This window comes from Populus nigra, chromosome 10 (genome assembly GCF_951802175.1).
Source record: "Populus nigra chromosome 10, ddPopNigr1.1, whole genome shotgun sequence".
Taxonomy (NCBI): Eukaryota; Viridiplantae; Streptophyta; class Magnoliopsida; order Malpighiales; family Salicaceae; genus Populus; species Populus nigra.
Genome location: NC_084861.1, coordinates 7518442 through 7537450, shown reverse-complemented (window position 1 = coordinate 7537450; position 19009 = coordinate 7518442). Strand labels below are relative to the sequence as shown.

The following is a 19009-nucleotide window of genomic DNA, read 5'->3' as shown; positions in this document are numbered from 1 at the left end:
TTTTCATGTTTTTTAAATTGATTTTTTTAGTGTTGCATTTTTATAATTTAATTTGCTTGAGAGTTAGCATCTATTATTTTGTTCAATTTTTTTTGTAGAGGATTATCTCTGCCTCACGACAAAAACATGAATTTGACATGTTGATCCGAGTCATATTTTTTTATCATATTTTAAAATTGATTTTCTTTCATTTCATCTTTCAATATTTGATTTGCTGGTAACCGAGTTTTTATTTTTTTATAAAGTTATTCCATTTGTATCTAATTTTTATTTTGTTATCAAATAATATTTTGACGGTATCCTTTTATAATATTGATAAGTATTTATTATTTTCAATTAGTAATTATTGTTTTTTTGTTATTGTTGTCCTTTTCATATATATAATTATATTATTAAATTAATCAAGTTTATTTAATCCATTTACATCGATGAACCAGCCCTAAATTTTTATTATTAATTTAAAAACACTATAATCATAGATTTTTTTATATCAGTAAAAAAACTAAAAATGTGTTTTTTTTTCTTTTAAAAGCATTCAAGCAAATTTATTGTGAAAAAAAAAGAGAGAAAAAAACTAAACTATCCCTTGTCAACTATATATGATATATGGACACGTGAAAGATCATTCTACCCCAAGCTAGTTCATCCAATTTGTGTTTATTGAGAGCAAAGATGTAAATTGACTATGAATCACGCCTTTGTTACAATATTTTTTCACACAATTTAGTTTTTTTTTTAATATTCAAAAATTCATTATCCAGCAAAAGAATTCCCAATTTATAATTAAAACACAATAAAAATAAAATAACAAGAAATTAAAAATAAAAATAACCTGCAGATTTTGTTTCGAGAAATAAACAGCATCCATAAATCACCACCACCGCCATAAATTCTCTAACCCCTAGTTCCTCTTAGAGTATCCATGGAATCCCACCTAGCACCCATCATCATCATCACCTTAAACTCCTCGAAATCAATCATCCCATCACCATCTCTATCAACCCCACTAATCATCTTCCTGCACTCGGCCATTGAACAAGGCTCCCCCAAACTGGCCATCACTTTATGCAATTCTTCAGCAGAGATCGACCCATTTCCATCAATATCATAAACAGAAAAGGCATCCTTCAGATTCTCCATTACCTCATTTGTATCCACCCCCTGTGTGTTTAGCGCCACAAATTCTTGCAAATCAATGAATCCATCACCATCGGCATCGAATTCTGTTATCATCCTTTGCAGCTCCTCTTCGCTTGCTTCATGACCCAATTTTTTCCAGAATGAATCCAGTTCAGCAGATGAGATCTTGCCGTCTCCATTGACGTCGAATTTCTTGAAAACCTGCTCAAGCTCTTCAACTTGGGGTCGTAGCCTCACAGAGGGTGATTTGGATCCGTTTATTGAAGCAGCCATCCCAGATGGCGAATCGATAAAAGAATCCGATTTCTTGGATTTGCGGTTGAAAAGGCATTTAAACCCCATTCCTTTCCCATACAAAAAAAAATGAATGAAAGGGAGAGAATGGTGGTGTTATTTTTGAAAATAGAATGTCAAAATTAGTTGTTAGAAATTCAATTTAGTTTCGGGAAAAGCAAATTTGGAAGGTTTGCTAGGGACGAAGGAGACAGTTTAGGCGTTTCATACCCATCATAAAAGTCCATCCTCTCGTATTGCTTGTAATCGCTTCGTAATTATTATTCATTTTCTACTTTTTTCTTAAAAAATCTCAAAGAGGATAGAATTTGTATGCTCTTACTTCTTATTATGAATCACATTTAGTGCTGATACGTTACTCGGGATTTCTCTGTAACTCGTATATTTACCACAACATGATCCTCCTTTAGTACAAGTCAAAATATTCAAGAAACTAATCATAACAAACCCTTGAAATGTCTGGGAATGTTGCTGTGTTTTTTAAAAAATTGAATTTTTTTTGTTTAAATTTTTTTATTGTTTTGATGTGATAATTAAAAATAAATTTTAAAAAATAAAAATTTTTCTAATAAATTATGATTTACGTGCTTTTATTAATGACTTACATGTGCATGGAAACGGTATTTAATTCTTCTGTAATGGAGCATTAATTAGAATTAATTTGCGCATGCATGAATGCATGGTGAGGCATTAAAAAGCCATCCTAAATGTTTCCTATATAAGATTCAGGACTCTCTCTCTCTCTCTCTCACCATCTCTTGCACAAGCCTCGTTTTCTGCTAGTGAAATACACAATATCCTTGATATTTCAGTGCCTACTAATTAATTAATCAATAGATTCAATGTCGAGGATCAGGGAGAACAGGATGAGGAAGGAGTTGAGTGACATTGCAAGCGACAATTCATCTGAATATTTCAGTGCAGGTATTGCCACCGGAAACACGTACGATTGGGAGGCCACGGTTCATGGGCCACCGCTCACCCCATATGCTGGCGGTGTGTTTCGGTTGGGTGTCAGTTTTCCGCAAGAATATCCATTTAAGCCACCGAAGCTAACCTTCTTAACCAAGATTTACCACCCAAACATCAACGACAAGGGTAGCATCTGTGTAGACATATTGAAAAACAACTGGACAGCAGCCAACACAATGACTGCTGTATTCAACAGCATATTGCTTCTGCTGGCATCCCCGAACCCAGATGATCCTTTGGTGCCTGGTATTGGTAAGCAGTACATCAATGATAGACTCGAGTTCGAGCAGGTGGCTAGCATGTGGACTGTCAAATATGCAGCTTAAGGATCAGCGCCAAGAATTACAAGTTATGGACAAGCACATCCTATTCGTATTAATATACTATATATACGAAAATAAGAATTGTAATTTAATTTATAATTATTTTGATTGCCTGGGCCAGCAGGATAAGTGATTGCGTAGGTGTCGTTGTTATTTTTATTATTCCTTCGAGTATTATAATTTTTTTAATTCAGAATAAAAGGATGGTATTAATTTATGGTTAATGAAATAATTTAAAAAATATAGAAACTAAAAGAAAAAAGAAAAGAGTGGTTAAGGATAGTAAAAAAAAGCTGATCTTCCTAATAAAAATAAAATGTAAATATTTTATTTTAAGAAAGCCCTGATCGATAGGCTGAGGAACTTGCTTGCTTCTTTTTGTTTGCCACGTCTTGTGCCGAGCTGAAAAATGCTCTAATGGCGGCCTTTTTTGGGCACGCTCCTCAATGTCAAAAGAAATTGAGCTACCCACTTCCCTCTTCCTTCGCTTCATCGAGTGTATTTACGCGCCGCTACTCTGGTTCTATCCTAGGACGCATGCAGTGACGCGATTCAGAAAATCAAGGAGCTGAAACCTATTAAATTCAAGCAGATGAAAAGGTTTGATTACAGAGATCTCATCATCTTGTATGGCTCGATGCCAGACCTGAAACCTATTAAATTCTTTGAAAGAAGCCAGCTCCGAGTCAAGATCTGTTGTAAGCTCACGAGTTAGAGGAGAGGAACCAATCACAGTGGCTAGAGCTGAGGGCCTAGAAAACTTATACTGAGGGTGCAGAACCATCGGATGCCATGACACTGCAGGAGCAACCCTACTGGATTAATTGTGGACGAGCAAAGGACACAATATCTAGTCATGAGCACTGAAGTCAACAACCAAGTTCAAGATGAATCATAACAAGGTGCAAATAAAGCCCTAGAAGCTGGCAAAACACTAGAAATATAGTAGAAGGGAAGGGACCACCATAGGAGATGGTAAGGGATACTGCATCGGGGCAATAACACTAGTGTCGGTAGTTACATGGAATAATATAAATTATTTTTTAAAATTATATTTAATAATTTAAATTATTAGATTGAAATGATTTTATTATTTAAATAAAAATTAAATATAAAATAATATAGATACGTATAAGTTACAAGTTAAAAACTTTTATTTAATATATTTAAAAAATAATATAAATTATATTTTGAAATCTAATAATTTAAATTATTAAATTAAAATATTTTTTAACAGTTGTAAGTAAGAGGCAATCAGGTGATTGTCAGAGGCTGCGGGAAGTCTAATGGAGCACTCAAGAAAATGCCAGAGGGTGATGGGCCAGAGGGAGCTGCTTGTCCAACAGTAGAAAAAGGAAAAAAATATATATTTTCGAGAAACCTGACACCAGCCACATGCCTAGCAATGTAAATTCTGTTAGTAGGTAAATGCAGACAGCAACAGCCAACATGGGAAGGATATGGTTAATCCTTGACTTGACTTGTATGCGCAGTGAAAAAAAATATTAAAAATTAAAAAATTAGAAAAAATAATTTAAAAAACTAAATTGTAAAAAAAATCAATTAAAATTTTAAAAAAACTGGCTGGTTTGATTTGGTTTTTTAAGTTTAAAACCGAAAAGACTAAACCGAACCAAACCCAAACCGAAAAAACAAGAAAAAAACCGAGCGAAACTGAAAAAATCAAGTCAAACTAGAAAAAACAAAGTCAAACTGAAAAAATCAAATCAAATTGATTTGAACTAGTTTTTATCTTAAAAAACTAAACTAAAACCAATATGCTTGAATCAATTACAGTTTGATTTTAGTTTTTTTTAAAAAAAATTTAATTAATTTTTTTTATATAAAAACTAAACTAAATCGAACTTAAAATAATCTTATGGCATTCAGTTCTCCCTCGGCTTGCCTTGTTCGATACTCTAAATCATTAATTTTAATTAAGTGATAATTGGCATGTTGGCTTTATTATGATAATGACAATTATTGTCCTATTTAAAATCTTCTTTAACGAAGGGAATCCACGAGCTTCACCCTATGCTTAAAAGGCGCACCCCCAGATTTTTCTGAAGCATTTTTTTTATTCAAAATTAAAAGAATGATGGGTTTGGAGGTGGTTTTGATTTTTTTTTTTTTTGAAATTCATATAAAAATATATATTTTGAACTTTTGAAAATGTGATTTACTCTTTATAAGAATTATATATTTGAAAAAAAGTCATCCACACCTTGAACACGCACTAAGTCGATTTAATTATTTTTAGTCCCTAACTCTTAAACATAATCATAGCTTAGTTCTACATATTTCAAAGCATATAACTTAGCTCCTTTGACTTATGATGGCTATTATTACGAGCATTTGTTTTCCTTTAAGAGCTTTAAAAGTGACAAGGTACCACCTCGATAAATCAACGATGAACACAAGTCAAGTGATTAGTTTGTTTTTTTTAAATATAAAGGACTAAATTATTAAAATATCTAAAATAACAGGACTAAATAAAAATAAATAAAGTTTGGAAATGTCCAATCAAATCAAGTCATGAGTCCAGCGACTTGAAGTCCACCGTCCAAAGGCACGTTTGTGGCCGTGATAAAAAAAAACATTTTTTTAATATTGTTTTTTTAAAAATACTTTTAAAAGCAATATACAAACCTGAGCTCAGCTAAGCAGAAGCAGAAGCAGAAGAAGAAGAAGAAGAGAGACCTCAAAAGGATAAAAACTTTTGAGAAAGAGAAGCTTGACACTCGATGGTTCGTACCTGATTTTTCCCTGTTGAAGAAACGAGCCCGTATGTTATGCATACCAATTAAGCCAATGCTATTATTATTATGACGATGATGGAGCCATCAAAATCATCTCTACGCTTCATAGCCTACCAAAGATTCTTCACAGCCGTCCGATCAGGCGACCTTGACTCTTTGAAACAGATAGTGGGGGAGCAGCCATCTGATGTGTCTGATCTAATGTCTTTGCAGACTAATGCAGGAGAGACTGCTTTGTATATAGCTGCTGATAATAATTTGGAAGAGGTTTTTAGTTATTTGGTAAAGCTTTGTGATTTTGAAACTGTGAAGATCAGGTCTAAGTCTGACTTGGATGCCTTCCATCTTGCTGCTAAGAAGGGTCACTTGGGTAGGTTTTCTGTTATTCTTTTTTGCCTTTTTGGTCTACTTATATGATTAATTACTGTCTTCTTGTCTGTGGTATGTTCACAATTAGATTAATCGCTTCTAGACTTTGATTTGTAAAGTTATCGCCTTTTTGTTTAAATGGCTTCTTTTCTCATTTGAATTGTCTCCGATGTCCACTGTATATGTGTGATTGGAGGTCTATGGCTGCGATTTCAAACTGCACAGTGTTTATTTTTTAAAATGCATGGTAATAGTGTTATTTCTATGTAATGGGAGGTCTTGGTTATGGTTCGTTTCCTTGATCGGGCACATGTAAGGGAGAATGGATTTCCATAATACAAGTCATTTGCTGGATAAAGTGGTCAGTCCAAACAGCAATTCAACTATATTTTTCTTTGAAAGTTATATAGATCACTGCTGATCGAAATTGGCTATAGTCGAATATAACGTTTGCTTTGCATAATCATAGAGGCATAGGAGATTGTGTTCATGAAGATTGAGCTTCATTTACATAAGGTAGCTATATTTAATATGTCCGTTCAGGATTGTGCCTCAAAGCCAGCATTTTGTTAACTTGTTAGTTGGTGGCAGGTCGTTTAACTCTTTATGGTATTGAATATTGGTTTTAGGCATCGTGAAGGACCTTTTGGTCATGTGGCCTGAGCTTTGCAAGTTATGTGACTCCTCCAATACTAGCCCCCTCTATTCAGCCGCTGTTAAAGATCACCTGGATGTGGTGAATGCCATACTGGATGTTGATGTCAGCTCAATGAGGATAGTGCGTAAAAATGAGAAAACTGCTTTGCACACAGCTGCCAGGTATGGCCTTCTTGATATGGTAAAAGTGCTTATACATCGTGATCCTGGTATTGTCTGCATCAAAGATAAGAAAGGCCAGACTGCACTCCATATGGCTGTAAAGGGTCAGAGTACTTCTGTTGTAGAGGAGATATTACTTGCTGATTGCTCAATACTAAATGAGCGTGACAAGAAAGGTAACACGGCAGTGCATGTAGCGACAAGGAAATCGCGCCCCCAGGTACTTTAACTATCGATTGTTAATTAAATATAAGAAATTGTCGTTCTTGTCTGTCTTTTATCTAATTCTCACCTCAAATGTATTATACGATGACCAAATCTAATGTGTTGATTCATGGAGTGATTATGAGCTTACTAGCTTCTCCCTGGATCTTTTTCTGTAGCATTGACACTACTGTTCAAGGAGTTTTTTCCTATCATTTCTCTTCCCAGTCTCATCATGCTTATGCTATGTTCTCTGTTTCTCAGATAATAAGCCTTTTGCTGAACTATATATCTATTGATGTTAACATCATCAATAATCAGCATGAAACTGCGATGGATTTGGCTGATAAACTCCCATATGGAGAATCTGCCTTGGAAATCAAGGAAGCTCTCACAGAGGCTGGTGCCAAGCATGCTCGGCATGTTGGTCAAATGGATGAAGCAATGGAACTTAAGAGGACAGTTAGTGATATCAAGCACGAGGTGCATTCACAACTTATACAAAATGAAAAAACCAACCGAAGAGTTTCTGGTATTGCAAAAGAACTAAGGAAAATCCATAGAGAAGCTGTCCAGAATACAACCAACTCTGTCACTGTTGTTGCTGTTCTTTTTGCCTCGATTGCTTTCTTGGCTATCTTCAACTTACCTGGGCAATATATACCGGATGGAGCTGAAACAGGGAAAGCTTATATAGCTGGCAATGCTGGTTTTCAAGTTTTCTGCCTCTTAAATGCAACATCTCTCTTTATATCGTTAGCGGTTGTTGTGGTTCAGATCACTTTGGTGGCCTGGGACACTCAGGCTCAGAAACAGTTAGTCTCCATAGTTAACAAGCTGATGTGGGCTGCCTGTGCTTGCACTTGTGGAGCATTTCTGTCAATAGCATTTGTGGTTGTAGGAAAGAAAAGTTCTTGGATGGCTATAACCATAACTTTAACAGGGGCACCAATTCTAGTTGGGACACTAGCAAGCATGTGCTACTTTGTTTTCCGGCAGCATTTTGGAGCTTTCCGGGATTCCCAGAGGCGCATCAAAAGGGCAAGTGGAAGCAAATCGTTTTCTTGGTCAGTGTACTCGGCAAATATATCAGATCCTGATGAGTACAACTCGGATCTAGAGAGGATCTATGCTTTATAAATACTTAATTGAAAAATGAATATGTAAATAAGATGCTGACTACTTAATTGTCTCTTTGGCGCCTGCACGACTGTATTTTTATCCTTCTTTCCCAGCCAAGATTTAGATAGTATTGTTGGTTGGTTATAGGGTTTGGATTTTAAGGCGCAAGGAAGCTTCCACTGGCATGCTCCAGTTTTGTAATCTGAATGTGGATTTTTGTAAAATCGGGTGAATTATGATAGTTTATTGCAATCGTCTTCAGTTAGCAGCTTCATAAAAGAGATTACCAGCTTGACTGGCAATCTTACAGCAGAACAAGTTGAGCAACTTGTTTTTGGCCCCATAACGGAAATATGCTACACTAATAAGACTTTCTTGCAAGGTTGACTTGGACGCTATTACCATTAAATATTCACTGGCCGATGGACTGAGCTCTACTCTATCTTGAATTGTAGCTATCGGATCTATCAATCAGGGATTTTTGTTTGCTCACTCTTGATTGACTGAACTTTTCATCAGATCTGTCAAAAATATCATAACAATGTCGAATATTTCAACCTGGGATGACACATTTAACGGAATGTTTAACGGCTCAATGTCATTAAAAAAGCGGGTGGTGGTAGAGAGGCGAGGAATCCAGTACCCCGAGACACCGGCCAGATGTAAGCGGTACCACCTCGATACTCCTCTCAAGGGGAGGCTTGTCAACGAGGGAAACAGCCACCATGCAAGGAGAGAGCATCAGCGTTTCTGTTTTTTAAACCACTACGAGGGGAAACACTGGTCAAAGACCCCCCCATTAATAGAATTCCCCCTAGAGAGGGACAGGTTTAGGGTTTGCGGACGCATGTACCGATCCCTACCCCACACCCCCCAAGATGCGTGGTTGCTCTCCGTTGCGCCAATATAAAAATTTCAAAATGGCCACTATAAGCCGATGTGGGATGGGTAAACTTCCTTTGGGAACCTTCGAAGTATTAAGCTGGTTAAAGAGCCATAATAGAGAGATGTTTGCGTTAAACTACAGTTGGATAAGGTGTTTGCTGATTGATTTCATATAAAGACAGAGAAACGGGAGATGTAAAAAGATCGATTGATAAAAATTAGTGTAAGCAATGCATACATTTGGCAAAGATTGATGTGATGAATACATGAATTAGCTGATTTCTTATTTTTTGTTTCTTCAAGTGGCGCCATAACAGCTGAGCTGTGAAGTAGACAGACAAACTGCATTCTCTAAAATAATTTGCTCCCATGTGGTTTTCAATAAAAAAAAATAAAAGAACCACATGCATGTCACCGTCTCCAAAAATAAAAATAAAAATAGAAGAAGAAGAAGCTCAGGAGAACCTAAGCTTATCCCAAATCAAAACCATCTCTTTTACCATCCCAGCATCCATAAAAACAGGCAAACTACGATATACAATTTTACAAGTTATACCACCTCTACTCTCATCTCCTGTGAAAAGCATGATTAAAGTTGTAGCTGCCCTGGGCCTTTTCTAGATGATCTTGAAGGAGGCTCACTATTATCCAAAGGAAGTTGGTGCCCCGATTCCTCTGATCTTTGTACATCCTGCATGAATAATAGGGCACAGTAATTCCGAGCAAAACACTGGCAGAATCTAAGTCAAAGTGAAAAGACAACCAGAAAATTAAACACGATTAAATATTAGATGCTTTGCCACTACCTAAGAATGTCTTCCCCTTGACAAAAACACCTTATCCACCCTCATCATGTGCCAATTGAGATGAACCTCTCACAACAAAGGAACTTCATGATAAGCCCACAAATTACTCTACTAGCCAATACCAACCAAAGTTCCCTAAATGTGCTCTCTACTCTAGTCTAGTCATTCTTGCTCCTCGCCTAATTCCCCTAAAATTCTACTCCTATCATAAATCATAATGCCAAAAGCAGTTTAATTAAACATGATAACAAATAGAAAATAATGAGATGAAGATATTCAACAAACCTTTGATGATGAAGCAGAACTGTTGCGAGACTGTGCCTGCACTTTTGCATGCATTCGGTGTTGACGTTGCATTTGCGCAAACTGATGCAGCCTTGAAGTGAAGTTAATTCCATTATGCGAATTAGAAGCCCCTACATCCTGGTTTACATCACCATCCTCAGAGATATGTGATCCACATGGAATGTGATGTAGAATCTGAGAGTTAGGGTTTCCTGAAGATATTCGCTTGACTTGATCACCACTGAAGGAATATGAAGGAACAGTTTTTAAACGAGTTCGCAGCATCTTAAAAGCGGCACTTTGCTGCATTCATGAAGCCAATGAAAAAGAAACATGAGAAGCTATAGAGACGTGGCAGTAACACTAATAGCATCTCATAAGCAAGGAAGCGCTAAAATGCTCATCAATCTGTAACTGAGCTCTTTAGCAGTAATCTAGATCAAGCTTGTCTTTTCAAATAACCACCACCACTGAAAGTTGGAAAAGCATTTAACATTTCATCAATTGGTCACCGCCGCTCCTTATTTTGTAACATTAATTGCAAGATTGAGTCTCTCCTTCACAATTAGAGACAACAGAAAATAAACATGCATCCTATATACCACCTTCCACCATTCATAAAAGGTAAACAAAACCCTTGTCAAAGGTCCATCAGACAAACAAACCAGAAGCATTCAGAAACATATACATGGTCTGCACCCTTAGATGACACATTCCCCTCAGTATTAATCTCTAAGAAAGCTAAATGGCACCATAATCATATTAAATCTAAGACAATCTGAGTGTCAGAAAAATGAAATAGGATTCATTAAAAAGTAGATGAGTAACATTTTTCCTAACCGTATATATGCATTCATGCATGCAAGACCAATACACAAACATGCATGTGTGTGTGAAACTGCAGCCTTTACATATAAAAATTCAAGAAATTCAGTGGGAGCAGTATACAATTCTTCAGATACCTGTGGGAGCAGCATCAGAAGACCATTTAAAGCTTTTAACAACCATGTATATCTTCCAGGTTCAAGTAGCTGCAAGAACCACAAAATGGTAGAAACACTCAGCATAACAAGAAAGACTAAGCAAATGACCTTGCAACACAATCTTGCAAGGGACATGCATTACATGCCAGATCAAATTACATAACAATAAGCGAACATTTTTTTTTTCTATGCAGACAAAGAAATCCATGGAATTACCAAATATTAGACAATCCACAAATGATATATAACCATGTCAAATTCTTTTATTGACAACTAATAAAGTTATTTATAGGCAAAACAGAGGTAACTAAGAACCGTGTGTTTAACCAGGGCACCTGCAATCTAAGGTAAGCAAAGATGGGAGTTTCCAGCAAACGAATTAATTTATCCAGCTGTACCAAGAATTTGACATTAATATCTTCCTCTACCAGTGACTGAATCACAGTACTGGCATGCTGATAAGTCTGCGAAGAAAGGACAAAAGATGGATGAATGCATGAAATTCATATAGCTTTAAACTTCACAAGAGATGACAAGGTATGATCGTGGCAAGATCCTAAATACTTACCTGTGCTAATAAACAAAGGCTTATAATTGCCATGGGCGAATGGCACCATGAAGCATATAAAGAAACAAATAAATCTTTCCCAGCAGAATTCACCAGAGATTTTTTTAAAAGATCTCGAAGCTCAGATAACTCAGAGGATGTGAGTAAAATCAAATTCAAAGCCTGGGGAAAGAGGAAAAATTGTAATCAAGTAAAATTGAACAGCAGGTAGAAAAAAAACTCAAATTTTTTGCCTTCTTCACTATTTTCCCAATTATGCATTGCCAATGTAATATATGTATATAAGAAAAGTAAACAAGAAAATCCCTGAAAAGTATTATTCCATTTGGCCCTTGAGCACCCCAGTTTTATGTTCCCAGATAATGAGCAAACCTGAACCATGATAGATGCAAAATCCAGGTCAGCTTCCCCCTCTAATATTGTAGAAAGTTCACGATAGATCCTTTCAGCATCTAAAAGAACACAGAGTCGTCGGATTATCAAAGCACCGCGCCTAAGAAAAAAAAAGAATAGTTTGAAGAAGAAATAAGACAAGTGATTAAAGCTACACTAAAACTGCCACTGGCAGACCAACTAAACTACAAACACTTAAAAAATTACAAATAAAGAAAAAGCAAGATGAGAGCAAGAGGCTCACTTCTCTAGAAGAGAATGATCATTGCGGAAATTATGCACCAAGAAAACAACAAGTTGGCGGAAGTGTTGCAGATCTTTCGCTATGCATGCATGAACCTCAAGAACAAGGAGTACCACCTAGGGACAAAATCAGAATTGCAACAAATTAATTATATAAAAAAACAGTACAGGATGTTTCTTTAATCTCTATGCATATGAAAGCAATAAAATTAATAGATTGACCATAACAAGATTGAGATCCAAAGTGTTTGTTTTTCTTGTTGGCAAATGAAAAGGTGTATCCACAGGGAACATTACAAGGAAAAGAGAAGTCCAGAGAAGAGAAAGAAAATGGAAATGAGATTCCAAACAAATGAGATAAATTTCAGCAATGGAGTTTATACTTTCCTTAGGAAGAAACAGACCTACTTCATGGGCAGGCCTGATGAGTTGTATGATCCATGGTGATAAAAATATTAATCTAATGGCTGATGTATTGGAAGATACAAGAAACAGAAATATATGTGTACAAATATACCAAGTACTCTTTATCACATGGTTTAGTGGGATTTCACTATTAGAATCCTATGATTTGTTTCTGATGCCATACACCTCCATGACTTTGAAATAGTGCAAAACACTAAAAGAAATAGCACTCAGAAAGAGATCTCCAAGATTAGATCTTTAAGATTTTCTGCAGGGCGATTTGTTTCAATTAAAGTTAAATTGTTTTGGCTTCCACACCTTTTTCAAAACCATACGATGGTAAATTTATGTACAAAACAGCAAAGCAAATTGAAGATGACAGCCACGGACACTTGTGATGTGAAAACCCTTCCACCAGCTTCCACCCAGACAAAACACATGAGCACCTAGCACGAAACTTCAGGTCCTAATCTTTGTGATGTCCCTCAATTAGCTGGGCATACCATTCTCATGTTCCCAAAAGAAACTGATTGCCACATGTTGTGATATGCGGGATAGAAATCAGATTGGGATTCTTTCTTTACACGAGACCAGGACTGCTTTCAGTGGACCTGGAGATCAAGGGGAGATGGCCCAGCTGAGTGCAGGAAGGTGTGGTTATTTTCATACATTTCTATACTGCTTCCTTCATCAATTGGTTTTTAGTTCACTATGTTCTATGAGTAGAGGGTGATCATAGGTCAGAAGGAAAGTTGAATCCAATTACGGATAGTTTTACATACAATAGATCCATCCAGAGTCAACCAGAGCAATCTAACATGTATCAAGCAAAACTAGTGAACGAGATAGTATTGAGCTTCCAATTTACCATATAATGAATTACGTTTGTTTTGTTCTGTTTGCAAATAAATTGAAAGTTCAATGGATATTAAACACAAGCGTGCAGAGGCCAATGTCATGGGCAACCTTCTATTATGAAAAAAAAAAAAACCATCAATCCAGATGCATACATATGAACAATATGATCAATTACTTCCGGCATAAAAAATTCTGAAAGGAATAATTACAATTATAAAATTTGTCACTCTATAAAATGACTGCACTTCGAGTAAAAGAACAAAAGATGAACCTTAAAGAGTAGGGTATCAAATATGAGCAATATGATCTATTACTTCTGGCATAAATCAAATGTACAAGATTACCTCATCAGATGGATCTGACAGTGCTTTGAGAAGGGTATCAAATATGTCATTTAGAAAAGACAAGACCTGTTTCACATAAAAAAAAATTAACACCTTTAATCATATCTGGTCTAGAGAATTTTAAAAAATGCAAGCCCAAAGAAGTATCTACTTATTCAATGGAAGGACCAAGCTAGATATAGCTTTCAGTCCCTTCTTTCGTGCCACATAATCATAACCAAAGTTCTTGTCTGTGTTAAGAACATGAAACCAGAAGTTGACTGCAAATGGGCTGACACCCTTGAAGACTGTGATTTTAAGACTTGGAACTAATTCAGAGTTATGGGAGCATTACAAACATACAAGAAACTAAATTTACAATATTTGCAGTTCAGAGAACAAATAAAAAATCAAATGCGTATGACTTATCAATAAAGAGAGTGTTTGTTTTTGTGGCTGCTTCTGCTTTTGGAGCAGACCACAAAAATAAATCGTTTGGTTACGTTCTAAACACAAGTTATTGCTTGTGGGACCGATTACCATTTGCGTTTAAACCGCAGGATAACCAAAGGCAACTTCAAGCTGCTTTTTTCTGAGTTGCAAACACTGTGTTTATTTTTGTAAACAGAGGCAAAGTCCAATCACCTCGATACGGTGTCCGTTTAAAAGGGTTGATATCCAGTGCAATGCTTCAATTCGAGTAGCCTCCCACTCACTCGATAATTGCCTGAACAGTAAAAAGAATCAATAGCCACCACAAATCATTTTAGATGGTCTTCATTTCAGAGACACCACCATCACTATGTTTGTGAGGGTTGTCAGCACTTTAATTGTAGGTCTTCATAAGAACTACTAAAAAGCAAGTTGCTAGCATTTTTTAAACTGAATTTTTGTTTTGGCAGGTTACAAAGTTATACCTCCTTGCAATGGAGAGAATTGCTGCAACATCAAATCCATCGGCAGGATCAGCCTTGATTGCACGGAGCTCTTCATTGGTTTCACGAGCAACCTTGAAACCAAAAAATTGGTCTCAGTATTATAAGATAATCACAGATTTTTCATCTTTCAGAGAGTTTAAACCAGCTTACCACTCTAATTTTCTCTTCTTTGTCGGAAATGCAAGGCAGAATGGCTCCTAGAATATCAGCATAATAAGGAACAAGTTGTTCGCCACCAAGTTTCACAAACTCATTTATCTGCACAGTTAATGTGATAAAAAGATTATATAATTCCAATGAAGCAATAACTTGTCAAAAACTCAAAACAACTTGCAACATCGACAAACACATGCATCATAGATGATAAACCATGGAAGATATTGTAAAAGGAGACAAATTACAGGGTACACTGTAGAAAAATAAATTTACACACTTGTAACATCGACAAATGCACGCATCATAGAAGATACACCAGAGAAGATATTGTAAAAGGAGACAAATTGGAGGGTATGCTGTAGAAATATAAATTTACACACACACACACACATAAATTCAAAATGTGAATCTGCTTACCCAAGTAATAGCTGTTAACCGAGTGAATTCATCTAGAGAAGCTGCTCTCTGAACCAGTATTTCAGCCATACGACCATAATCTACAGACTTCAACAGTAGCACTGTTCGAGTCAGAAAATTACAAAAATGAACAAAAGATTTGTTTTTATATCAAAACACTTGATGCCAACCAAAGCATATCAAACAAAGAAAACAATGTGGATGCATTTGTATTTATTGCTGGAACAATGTTTTTCAAAGGCAAGTGACCTGGAATTAGAAACTACAATAGATGAGATCATAATTAAGCAGAAATCTTACTGGGGAGTTCTTAATTTCTTGAAGAAACTCTGAAAGAGCAGAATCAGCTTGTTGTCGTATTTCATGGCTAGAATCGCTCAACATATTGAACAAACCTGAGATTTATCAACAGTTGGTAAGGTATCAACTAAGAAGCAATATACAAGTACAAAACAAAGAAGCATGTTAGATTTGAAACAAAGAACATGGATTACCATCTAGAAAATCAGGAAGAAAACCCAGCATATCTATATCTGGAACACTGTCCAATACAGTAATCCATCCCACCAAAAATTGTCGGACATAGGGATTTAGGACATTCATACGTTCTCTCAACAACGGTATAAACTCTTCAATGCTAAAAAAAAAAACATAAAAACATAGGAATTTTAATTTATCAGAACATTTTATAAAGACTTCAGATAATTCTTGAAGTGCATATCCATTGTACACACCTGAATTGATCGCTTTCAGTAACGATGTCCTGTTTCATTATAGTAAAATATGAGAATTGAAAATTTAAGAGGATCCCAACCTTACTAACACATCAAGTACAAGAAATCAATAAATACTTCGAGGTTTAGAGCAATTATTACCTTTACAAGCCGATCCAAAAGATGAGCAGCGCTTTGTACATTGGGATCTGAATCTGCCGAAAGTTTACATAAGGCATCAAAAATACGATTAAAGAAAATAATAAAATCTCCTCTAACCACCTGCATGCCAGTATAAAACAGTATGTTAAGCACCAAACATAACAAGAAAAAGGATAAATATAAATCAGGCTATCAACCATTTCCATTCTCACCTTAGCAATGTTATACAGAGCTTCACAAGCATAATAACGAACTCTGCTATCTGGGTCTATAAAAGATTCAAGTACAGGTGGCACAATTTGCTGGCAAGATACATCCAAAGCAATGGTGAAACATAAATATTATACAAATGAAAAGGGGAGAAAAAGACTAAGAATTGAAAAAAAAAACGTCTCATGATGTTCTCTGGCTGCTGAATAAAATCAAAACAAAATATAGCAGACTGATACACCCTCCATCACTCTAATTCACAAAAAGTTGATTCTTAAACAATACTGCATAGTATTTTTTTTCTCATTCTGGAAATGACTAATGCACTGTTCTTTCTCATAATATTTGCCACAGTAGAGAAGATTGTCAAAAAATTAGAATCCCAAGCAGTGTTCCATAAACAGCAGAACAGCACTTCCCAGTATCTTTCAATCTTTCCCCCTCTTGAGTCCTCCCAAATACATCAATAACAAGCTCTTTATTGCACTTGGATCACCCATGTTGACACAAAAGTATATTATCGACATCCGCATATATATTTTCGTACCATATCATAGTTCAAAGACCCAAACTAGTTCTAAGAACATGCAACGAGCAGGTACAAACACACTCTTGCCTTTGGGTCTAGGCTTTAGCACTAAGAGCCTAGAGTAAGGTTGAATAGGTCTTTGATTCAGAAACACAGAAAATCTACTTGCAATAATACCAATAATAAAATCAAGTTAGGGAACAAAATACTATAAGCACTTCTATAGGTGCCTTTTTTAGACAACTACATATTTATCTTAGTGAACCCTCCTAAGCATAACCACCCAAAACAATTGTTGATGAAAGCATTTGCTAGGGAATACAGCACCTTCATATAAGATTGCATTTAATTTGCAGTGTTTGCAGATCCGGTGTCATTGCTCAAAGCATCTACAAAGGATTTGCAGTAGCAAATGGTCCCTTAGCCACAGCATCATCATAAACCATTAATGTTCCTTTCTAGGAATGCTAAACAAAAGGCGGAGCTTGTTTTTCTTGCTTCTGCATACTAGACCTTTAAGTAAGTCTAATACTCTCTATTTGTGAAAATGAACTTTCAAATGTTATTTTACTAACTGTTATGTTGTGTTTCTTTATATCCATTATTCAAACACAATGGTTTATACTTGTCATGGTAATCCAGTAACATTTATCAAAGTTTCTTTGTGCTAATGCAATCTATTTATTCAGGAACACTGATCATCCTTTATCCCATTGGACATTTTTCCCTTTCTTATTCCTCTGTGAAATTAACCATATTTTACAAGAGTTTTTTGTCTCAAATGAAATCTGTTATCACATATCTATTTCATTCAAATAACTTCCAATCAGTACATTCTTTATTTTAAGATTCCAGAATGAAGTAAGAACATAATACAGAAGCTTTGCAAAAGGAAAAAATAAGACAAGACAATAAACTTCGCACAAAAGCCAAATGTCATACAATATTGAACGTAGTTCCATCAACTATGTTCAATAAATCCAATATTTAACCCTCGCTAAATGGCACATAATCCCAAAGAAAGTGACTAAGCTCAGTTCAAAGCATGAACTTAAAATTCTAACCATAGTTTGTACAAAGCTCAAAATTAGGAACGTGTCTACACGGTTATGCTGAAAAAATTTAAAAACTTGTTGCCTATCTATCAATAAAATTGAACACCGAAACTAGAGCCCGATCACAGAAAAGATTCAAACAAGTAACATAGAGGAGTTTCAGATCACTAACACTGAGATGTTGGGCTGCGTCTGAAGTTAACCCTACTGTTGCAGCTGCTAGTCCTATCAATCCTCCCTGCATAAAGACAAATAAAAATGCCAAAATTATGTCGCAATTGAATCAAAACAATGAAATTGAAAAAAAAATCACATTCCTTTTTTTTTAAAGGAAAAAAAAGACGAACCTTGCGGTGGTTGGCTTGGGCTGAGGCGGTGAATTCGTTGGTCAACAAATTGATGACCATCGATATCTTCTCGTGATCCCCGGCGGCCGCCAGCGACTTCACAATTCCCTCGACCTACGAAAATAGAAAATCAAAACCTAGAAATACAAAATCGTATACGAAAAACACGAATTGGAAAGAGAGAGCGAGGGAGACCTCGAGAGCCGCATTCTTTCGCTTCTCATAGAGCTTATCGGAGAGATTACGAAGTACGGCGGGAGGAATCACGGCGTCGGCCATCTTCCGCACAAAACAGCAAAAACAAAAGGAGAAGAGAAGAGAAGAAATGGACAGATTGCAATTCCCTAAGAAAAAAAGAGAAATAAATCAAAAGGAAAATGAAAATGCAATCCTTTTCCTCATCTTTTGCTGTTCAAATCTGAACATTTGTTTGTTATTGAGATCAACAGAAGGGAAATTTCAGATCTGAGAGGACCAATTTTCTTTTCTTTTTCTTTTCTCGCGATGTTGTTATTTGCTTTTTATTAGTATTTGGTACTGATAATATATTTTCGGTTTCTTTTTCCTCCTTTCTTGTTTATTGCTGATTAATAATTTGGTTTTTTATTTTATTTTTTTTCTCTTTTTTGGAGTGCTTGATCAGCAGAGCTCGGCAGGGTCACGGGGATGTTATGGCTAAACAGAAAGGCAGGCAGGCAGTCTAGCTAGCTGGAACCTGCGGGTGGGCTACG

The 19009-nt window shown here is 35.9% G+C and overlaps 4 protein-coding genes across 4 annotated transcripts; 2 read left to right on the top strand and 2 right to left on the bottom strand.

Annotated features, from left to right (window-relative positions):
* Positions 1-753: 753 nt before the first annotated feature.
* LOC133705017 (probable calcium-binding protein CML25) lies at positions 754-1712 on the bottom strand. The gene has a single exon (XM_062130113.1). The coding sequence runs from the start codon at positions 1480-1482 to the stop codon at positions 895-897; it is 588 nt and encodes a 195-aa protein (XP_061986097.1). The 5' UTR covers positions 1483-1712; the 3' UTR covers positions 754-894.
* Positions 1713-2300: 588 nt separating this feature from the next.
* Positions 2301-2732, top strand: LOC133704463 (ubiquitin-conjugating enzyme E2 11-like). The gene has a single exon (XM_062129290.1). It carries the CDS (start codon positions 2301-2303, stop codon positions 2730-2732), a length of 432 nt encoding a protein of 143 aa, XP_061985274.1.
* A 2632-nt stretch (positions 2733-5364) lies between these two features.
* LOC133705750 (ankyrin repeat-containing protein At2g01680-like) lies at positions 5365-8254 on the top strand. The gene is made up of 3 exons (XM_062131134.1): positions 5365-5858; positions 6487-6896; positions 7145-8254. Exons 1-3 carry the CDS (start codon positions 5555-5557, stop codon positions 8018-8020), a joined length of 1590 nt encoding a protein of 529 aa, XP_061987118.1. The 5' UTR covers positions 5365-5554; the 3' UTR covers positions 8021-8254.
* A 980-nt stretch (positions 8255-9234) lies between these two features.
* LOC133705372 (protein VAC14 homolog) lies at positions 9235-18960 on the bottom strand. The gene is made up of 20 exons (XM_062130517.1): positions 18474-18960; positions 18279-18392; positions 18104-18169; positions 16350-16439; positions 16138-16257; positions 15997-16025; positions 15757-15899; positions 15563-15657; positions 15263-15349; positions 14840-14947; positions 14669-14760; positions 14397-14478; positions 13773-13838; positions 12167-12282; positions 11902-12022; positions 11530-11691; positions 11297-11425; positions 10941-11009; positions 9979-10281; positions 9235-9578 (listed from the first exon to the last, which is right to left on the bottom strand). The coding sequence occupies exons 1-20, from the start codon at positions 18555-18557 to the stop codon at positions 9477-9479; spliced, it is 2178 nt and encodes a 725-aa protein (XP_061986501.1). The 5' UTR covers positions 18558-18960; the 3' UTR covers positions 9235-9476.
* Between the last annotated feature and the right edge of the window lie 49 nt (positions 18961-19009).

Coding starts and splice junctions, on each gene's coding strand:
- LOC133705017 (XM_062130113.1), bottom strand. CDS start 1,482: ATGGGGTTTAAATGCCTTTTCAACCGCAAATCCAAGAAATCGGATTCT.
- LOC133704463 (XM_062129290.1), top strand. CDS start 2,301: ATGAGGAAGGAGTTGAGTGACATTGCAAGCGACAATTCATCTGAATAT.
- LOC133705750 (XM_062131134.1), top strand. CDS start 5,555: ATGACGATGATGGAGCCATCAAAATCATCTCTACGCTTCATAGCCTAC. Junction 5,859..6,486: donor TGCTAAGAAGGGTCACTTGG/GTAGGTTTTCTG, acceptor TATTGGTTTTAG/GCATCGTGAAGGACCTTTTG. Junction 6,897..7,144: donor CAAGGAAATCGCGCCCCCAG/GTACTTTAACTA, acceptor TCTGTTTCTCAG/ATAATAAGCCTTTTGCTGAA.
- LOC133705372 (XM_062130517.1), bottom strand. CDS start 18,557: ATGGCCGACGCCGTGATTCCTCCCGCCGTACTTCGTAATCTCTCCGAT. Junction 15,900..15,996: donor ACTGAAAGCGATCAATTCAG/GTGTGTACAATG, acceptor TTTTTTTTTTAG/CATTGAAGAGTTTATACCGT. Junction 11,010..11,296: donor TTGCTTACCTTAGATTGCAG/GTGCCCTGGTTA, acceptor TGGTTCTTGCAG/CTACTTGAACCTGGAAGATA.